Here is an 8,242-nt window from a genome sequence, read left to right as displayed (position 1 = left end):
GAAAGTGTAGCGGAAACACAATTCAACTCAAGTTAAAGCAACACCATGTAACTTTTTGCAGAAAGATAGTCGATTGTTGAGTCTCTTTCCATCCATCCATCCATCATCCAAGGTCACATGGGGTGAGTGGCGGGGTACACCAGTCTCATGCCAAATCAAAATCAAACACCAAATTCTGTCTTTGGCGTCGGACCCGAAACATTAACCCAAAACGTTGGTATTTGACGATCTGGGAATGAAACTCAACAATCAAGTACTTTCTCCAGAACTACTCTAAAAGTTACATAGTGCTGCTTTAAGTTTCTCTGCTCTCTTTTGGATATAAAAGGATGAATAATTGTTAACTTGCACGTTTGACTCTTTTTCAAATGATACAAACAAAATCTTTAATCAGCTGTACATGCATTGGCACAATGTCACATGGTTTTTTTTTTCCGGTTTTTTTTTTACTTTGATGGAACCATAGTTCATAAAAATGTCAAAACAAAAAACAAGAAATGAAAACTTGCAACGAACTATCGAAAGTTGTTCTCAGTGAAAGCCACACCCGGCCTCACGTACACTGCATGTTTATGAAATAATGTTGCAAGCACTTCTCTTTTATTGGCAGGTAACACTTTGAGATATGGGTAACACTTTATGACAGACATCATTAATAAATGGTTCATTTATTGTTAGTTACACTTTAGTTAGTAGTTACTTCACTTTTAACAAACAATGACATTTATTATTGCTTAATTTATTATGAAATGTAAAAGTTTATAACCAGTTGCAACTTTATAATGGCCGTCAAAATAAGGTTTATAGATGAACTACGAAGCATTTATTAACCTTTTACGAAGCATTTTAAACATCAGTTGCTTAATAAATGGTTTAAAAGGGATTTCATTATTTATTAACAGTGAAATAACTATCAACTAAGGTTTAATTATCTATTAATTACCATTTAATAATGATGGTTATTATAAAGTGTTACCAAAATACGTATATAAAGCACTGTAAACACAACACAAAGCAAGATCCCCTCCATTAAATCAAGTATCATTTACAAAAACAAAGAAGGGTTTGATCGGACGGATTGTAGATACATTTTTTAAAAAATCTCTTCACCTTTCTTTCTCATTGAACTGTTAATACGTCAACGATGAGGAACCTTTTTCACTGACGGCTCAAGGGGAAGACAAAGGGGAATAGGGAAAGAGAAGTGACAGCACAGAGGGAGGAACACGGACGGGGAACAGGAGATACTTTTGATTTGTCAGAGGTGTTACATTAACACTGCAGGACCTGATAACCAGTCCTTTCAGCTCTTATGTTCATAGCACACACAAAATGGTCTGAATAAAGACAAAAAAAATGAAAAAATGGCACTATGAGTTACAAATCTGAGGCAGCTGGAGCCTGGATCCTGCCTTCAATAGTGAGTTGTAGGCACTAGCAGACAACATTATAGGAGATGGAGGGAAGAATCACAGTGAAATACTGAAAAACATACAGTCATCTCTATGTACAAGGGCACCTCCTGTTACTGTCTAGGTTTTTGCGTAGTGCATGTGGCTGGCCTCTGTTTGAACTTAAAATATAGTGCTGTGAAAATTAGACTAACACATCAAGACATCAAGAGATCATTTAGTACAGAGGCTCCCCAAGTGGGTTCCAACAGAACCCCCGGGTGTTTTCTCGAAGAATAGTTTTATCTCATTATGCTCACGTTGTAATCATTTACTCAAAAATTGATTAATCATTCTCCATCTCCGCATTGACACTTGTGCGATAAATCAAACACTATCTCAAACTGGCCTCCCTGGGGATCCTAGCACAGATTTATCAGGCTCTGTGAAGCATGACATTTTCAAATGTAACCGGTGCGTCCGCAGAGGCGAATCAAACACACCGCTGACGGCATCCTCACATGGATCGGGCGGGGGGGGGGGTTCACACTCACTCGTTCATTGACCCGCTTCAGTCCTCCTGGTGCTAACACAGTACAGAGTAAGGCTTCACTGCATTGATATTAATAGTTCAGGCATTGTCTTGTCTCAGAAAGGCACGCGACTGAGCTCCGCCGTTCACAGTTCGCTACTGCTCCGGTTCTTCTCCCTTTGTTTTTGATTTTAGCAGCACGTTGCATTGATCTCCGTTCCAGAGAAAATGACACTTTGTGACCTTGTCAGTAATATCAACATACCTACATATTTACAGAGAAGATCGTCTCCTTAGAGCTGAATAAGTTGATATTTGTTTGTGAGACAGTTTTTTCTTTTGTTACGTTTGCACAGAGGGATTGAAGTTAGCTGTGTTTTGTGTGTGTGACTGCACATATGGCGTAATGTAGAAAAAGATACCACTCGGAGAGGAGACATAAAGAAACACAGCAGAGATGATGGTCTTTGCCTGTATGCGTGTGTGTGTGTGTGTGTGGTTTTTCTTTTTACGAGTGCTTGATTGTGTATTTGCCTTTCTGCAGCTGGGAGATGTACAGCTTCGACTTGGTGCCGTCCAGTCGTTTGAACCACACCTCGTCGTTGTTGACGGTGGTGATGATGGCGCTGCGGGACACAAGACACACAACTATATTAGCACACGATCCTCACAAACAACAGAGAGGACGCACAAGTCACTCAAACAGTTTTTACAGAATTTAGGATGTTTTTACAGAGAAGGTCTAAAGGACTGTGTAACATTAACTAATTATGATAGAAACATAGAATAAAATCTTAATGTTCATGTTCACAGACATCCACAATATCATTTCAAGTTTTTTCAATGATGTCAGGCTGCTAAATATAAAGCAGAAGTTATTATAAATCAGGTTTGTGCATGTGTGACCAGTTCACAATGATACAGATTTATAAAAACAAGAGCATGTGCATGCACAGCCTTATAAATCTGACTGCATGAGCACATCTCTGTCGTAAATAATACATACTAAAAAGACTAAATGCTTAATACTGACGGGAGATGATGAGGTGTGATGAGAGGGGATTATCAAACTGGGCCTTCAGAATCTCACTGTAAGTTAAACTCAACACAAACAAAGCTAAACGTCTCATTTCAGACTGAATTCTTCGAACATTTTTGTTTCCAAGATCTTTCTGGAGCTCTTCCACCGCCACCCACATTTTTTTTCCAGCTGCAAGTAGTTTCTCCATTTCATTCGTCCACTGACTGTCCATTAACGACACACTCAAACATTAAAAGTATTTAGGACTAGTCAACATGTACACAGGGTATTTTTGGTAACAAGGTTTTTAAAACAAAAACAAGAAAATGCCATGAACGAGTCAGGGATACGTGACTGCTCCTCACAGAACCCTCCTGGATAATGCATCTAATGCCGTTTTTCCATCACTGTATTATAAATGTCAGCGTGTGTCTCCCTAAATATAGACGACGTCCATTCCATCAGTGCACAGACTCAAATACTCCAATATCATGACACATACTCCAAGTTCACATTAGTCAGTGATGCTTTATACACTCATAAGACCTATTGAGGAAGTGGGTGTCTGCGTCATCGCTTCAAAAAAAGAAAACTCTGCATCTGCCGTCCAGACACTGACAATGGAGTTATATCACTTTTCTGGTGGGAGTTTTCCAAAAGGTCCCTTTTCTGTGACCTAATACACCGTTTACGTGTGTACAGAAACGTATAGAACAAGATTTGATTTAAGGAATAAGCACGTATGTATGGACAGACGTCAGCATGCATTTCATCTAAATGTCCACACACTCTCTGGTATGATGTTCAGCAGCCGCCTGTTGCATTTCTGTCACCAATCAGCACTGTTGAGGGAGGCTGGTGAGAAAACTGACATCAAAACACCGAGCGTCCTGTCCTGACAGCACACAGGACAGACTGTGGCATCACAATCATTCAGTCTTTGTTTAAATCCATCCCCGATCATTTCCATTACAAATAAATCCTCCATGTGCTGCCACACCTCAGCCACACACACACACACACACACACACACACACACACACACACACACACACACACAATGAGTCAGAAATACAGACTGTCACAGATGAGCACACACATCGGTTAGCATTATAACTCACACAGGCTACAACCATAATCATCACTCCCTCTCATTATTCCAAAGAGCTTTTTAACTCTGCTCAGACACGCACACACACACACACACACACACACACACACACCTAGTCGGGTACTCGTCCTTCCTGTTGATGCAGATGGCCTGTCCCCTGCAGTACCACTGGTTGTCATAGAAAAGTCGACCGTCCTCGGAGCGCGCCACATGGTGATGTCTGTCAGGCTTGACTGCAGGAACTGCAGGGAGAGAATTTCAAGGAAAATAAGGACATGAAGAAGACAACATGCACAGCAGGGACAGTAGAAGTTTAGAGGAAATATAAAAAAAGAAGGACAGGAGGAGAGACAAAGACAGATGAGGAGGCAACACTCGTCTCCTTTTCAACTATGAGCTTGAGTACTTTTAGCTCAAAGTATTGAATCAGCTCCTCCTGTGTGACTGCGGGTCGATCGCTGCACTCAGCCAGATATTGACTGTAACCAAGGACGAGAAGAAAACTCTTACCATCCACCTTCACCCTGTGTGGCCCCAGTGATGCCATCGCCTGCGAGGAGGGAGAGGAAACAGACGGGAAAGGTCAAATCACAACTCCAAAACATTCGCCAAGTGATCTCATCGTCCGTGTACAAAAATACCTTTCGTATTGCGGTCCAGTCTTCAAGAATATCCAGATCTTGCAGCATGTAAACGATATAAGGCCGTGAAAGAGCGGTTAAGGAAGAATATACAGAGAAGCGACGGTAAAACATCTTAACAGGACGTCGCTGTGGTGCAGATGAATGATGGGAGTAATGAGACAAGGACGGGACAAAGGGAAAAGGATATCAGAAACAACAACAGGCTTCTTCTTCTTGACGGGGCAGAACGGGTCTTTCTTCTTGTTTTTCCGTGAGTGCAATCCATCATTCCACAACTCTGGAAAACAGAGAGGACGAATCAGAGAGAGGAGAGGAATCACGTCCTCCTGGAGGACATTTGCATCATGTTTCAAACATCTGTTTTATAGATTTTAAGTGCAAACTTTGCATTTTAATCAAATCTGCAGCCTTTATTCAGTGATTATTCATTAACAACACTAACTGTACCCTGTATCTTCGCTATATTAGTACTTGTACTTTGAAAAAAAATCTAAGTTCTCTAATTTCAACTTGTTAAATGTAAAATATTTTCTGGTTTCTTTACTCCTCTGGGACAATAAACTGAATATCTATCAGTTGTGGACAAAACAAGACATTTGAGGACGTCACCTTGGGCTTTGGGAAACACTGAATGACATTTTTCCACCATTATCTGCCATTTTATAGACCAAACAACTAATCGATTAATTGAGAAATTAACTGACGGATAATCAGACAATGAAAATAATCCTTAGCTGCAGCCCTTAAACCAAATATTAAAAACAAATGTGAAGACTACTTTTCTCTCTTTCTGAACATTATAACCTGAATACAGTTGGTTCTGGAGATGCTGTCCAGATGTCAGGAGGTCACTGTAGGCCCGACCTCTGATGCTTTTTATTTGATAAATAATCAAAAAAGACATTTCAGACAGCTGCTGGTTGCAGCCCTGGTCGGTACCTGAAGTGATGTCAATACTGTGTCTGTCTTCCTCCAGTCGTCTGATCTTCTCCTCCAGCTCGCTCTGCACAGTGTCAAACAGCAGCAGCTTCTCACTCTAGGAGACAGAAACGAGACACACTGGTTGGAAAACCATTAAAAACCATCTCCAGGAGTAGTTACTGTGGGTTCAATCAGTCTGTTGAGGTAGTGGACACTGTGGCACTGCGTAGTTCCTACACTGTAAAGAGAAAAATCTATCTGAACAAAATGTGGTTTGACGTGGACGCCCTGACTCATTCGGTGACCTCTCACCTCCCAGTGTTGGCAGGCAGCCTGGATCTCACACTCATACTTGTTCTTCACCGACTCCAAGCACAGCTCTCTGTAGATCCCTGTGAAGCATTCAAGCATTAGATCAACATGAAGCAGCCAGCTGAAAGATTACATAAAAAACAAAACAATTGACCTTTAACTGCAAAAAAGCAAGTTTTAGTTCCACAGTGTATGAGTTTCATATCATTTTTACCAAAATAGTGGTGAAACTGTCCACATTGTCTCAAGTGGCTGACGTCGATGTAGCGTCAAAGTCGGTCACATTAAGTCAGATCTAAATATTCACGTATGTTACTTTGACTCACCAGCTACTTTGGTTCTGATCTGCATGTTCTCCTGCAGGTTGGCTAAAGGCTCCAGGTACTCCTGGGCACAGCCTGCCATCACCTCCTGCAGCTTGATGTCCACCTGGCTCAGACGCTCCTTGTACAACCTGAACATTGAAAACACGAGGAGGCACATCGATTCATAAACTTACACTACTTGAGCATTAAAATGAGCCGAGCAGATGCAGAAATCTCTCACTGGTCTCCAGAATAACAAAATTATAGATGGGTCGCTGTGGCACGTCTACAACAGGAGAGTTTTTATTGGATGCAACAGCCGAGCTGAAAACATTATTAGCACTTTCAAAACAGAATTTCACCTCAAAATTAGGGAGGTGTCCTCACCAGTCAGCACCAGATAAACTAGTCAGTTATACTCGTTATTATCAATTTATTAGGGCGCACATTTAAATAACATTGACAGAGCTTGCGCTGGAATGTCATCATGTCTTGGTTATTCAAATGTTGCTAGAGCATTAGTTAATAATGCTGTTTAACTGTTGCATGAAGATTTTAGAAGAATGTAGTTTTCAATAATTGTTGTTTGTTGACTTATGGTTGGTGAGTTGTTGTCGATGTTCAGACTGCTTAGAAAAACAGCCAAACATTTCAGCAGCATTTAAAATATGATTTAGATATGAGTTTAAATGGCTTTTTATAATATAGTCAATCATTTTACGGGCAATTTGTAACCTTAAAGATTGAATTGTGTTCATCTCTTCTCACAATGATGGTCTGTTTAATGTCAACATGGCCGACAGGGAAGTTTACATCTGACGCGCACAATCCAAGATCTTACAAGCAGTTTGCTGGTGACTGACGAGTTTATAACCAACATTACTGTTTATTAACAGCGGCGCAGAGAACGGTCCCTGCAGAAGACAGCCAGGTGAACCAGGTGAGTCTTCAGTGCACGGCCCATCATTATAAATGCTAACGGCAGTTAATGATGGATGTCTACGGTGACTTGGAGAGAGTACGCCAAGCATCCAGATGCATCTCAGGCACACACCTGGTGGAAGTTCACCTGTAACATGAAGTAAAGTATTCAGTCAGCTCAGACAGCAGAAGCTGAAAGCTGCATGACTTACTGCTCCTTCAGGTCAGTGAACTGTTTCTCCAGGGTGGTCATCTCGTCCAGACACTCCATCCTCCTCCTCTCGCAGTCCTCATCGTCCATCTCTGTTCACATACACAATGACAGGTTGGACATCACCTCCACATCCACATCAGCAGCCTTTACCTTCACCCACAGACATCAACATCATAGCACCTCCACCTCATCCTGTATCCACCCCCTTGATAAAAATGTGAGCTCATTTTCCTGAACAGCCACATATTGTGTCGGAGCCATGTCTGACAGAGAAGCATATCTTAATATTTCAGCTGTGGGTTGATATTTAAGGCCTGTTTTTTTCCTACCCGAGCTGTCTCCATCTTCAGACACGGACGAGCTAACAGTGTCCTCCTCGTCTGTGCTGCTGCCGTCTTGCTCGGGAAAATCCACCTCCATGTCTTCGTGGTTGTTTTCTTTCTTCTCCCGGGAGTGAACCGGCATCGTGAGGTCCAGATGAGCCGGTGCTGACCGGGTGGAAGGGCTGTTCGTTGTTTTCAGCCCGAATAATGAGGCAAATACACCTCAGACAGCTAACCGGTTAGCTAGCTCGCATCTAGACAGCTGGTAACGCAAACATGGCCACCGTTGGCCAATCACAGAGCGCTTTACTGAGCCTGTCCAATCAGATGTCGGTACGGGTAACCAAGTGCCACGTCAAGATTCTCGGGATTTGTAGTTCATTTAACTTTTTCTTGATACTTCACACATCCTGTACGTGCAGGTATGTAAATGTACCTGTGATGCTTTATTAGGTTATGTTTTGCTTTCACACTTAAATAAATCCTTCTTACTGCAGATTTACAGAGTAAAGGCTCTGTTAGACCCTTTAAACAGTGAAAGTATTTT

General features: G+C 41.6%; 1 protein-coding gene across 2 annotated transcripts; it reads right to left on the bottom strand.

The window, feature by feature from the left end:
* Window positions 1-358: 358 nt before the first annotated feature.
* On the bottom strand, window positions 359-7,978 carry LOC311272024 (breast cancer metastasis-suppressor 1-like protein-A). Of its 2 annotated transcripts, XM_084378097.1 has the most exons (11): window positions 7,702-7,978; window positions 7,371-7,461; window positions 6,259-6,386; window positions 5,933-6,012; window positions 5,639-5,735; window positions 4,887-4,976; window positions 4,697-4,761; window positions 4,566-4,605; window positions 4,168-4,297; window positions 2,458-2,549; window positions 359-1,977 (listed from the first exon to the last, which is right to left on the bottom strand). In XM_084378097.1, the coding sequence occupies exons 1-11, from the start codon at window positions 7,835-7,837 to the stop codon at window positions 1,853-1,855; spliced, it is 1,074 nt and encodes a 357-aa protein (XP_084234223.1). In that variant the 5' UTR covers window positions 7,838-7,978; the 3' UTR covers window positions 359-1,852. The 2 variants fall into 2 exon arrangements, with proteins under 2 accessions (XP_084234223.1, XP_084234224.1); XM_084378098.1 differs by lacking the exon at window positions 359-1,977 and having other exon boundaries at window positions 2,410-2,549.
* Window positions 7,979-8,242: the final 264 nt, after the last annotated feature.

The sequence above is a fragment of the Pagrus pagrus genome (genome assembly GCF_965226575.1).
Source record: "Pagrus pagrus genome assembly, chromosome: 16".
Taxonomy (NCBI): Eukaryota; Metazoa; Chordata; class Actinopteri; order Spariformes; family Sparidae; genus Pagrus; species Pagrus pagrus.
This window is presented reverse-complemented; position numbering and strand designations above follow the sequence as displayed.

Coding starts and splice junctions, on each gene's coding strand:
- LOC311272024 (XM_084378097.1), bottom strand. CDS start 7,837: ATGCCGGTTCACTCCCGGGAGAAGAAAGAAAACAACCACGAAGACATG. Junction 4,762..4,886: donor GAAGCCTGTTGTTGTTTCTG/ATATCCTTTTCC, acceptor CCGCTCTTTCAC/GGCCTTATATCGTTTACATG. Junction 1,978..2,457: donor CATCTCCCAGCTGCAGAAAG/GCAAATACACAA, acceptor GTACTGTGTTAG/CACCAGGAGGACTGAAGCGG.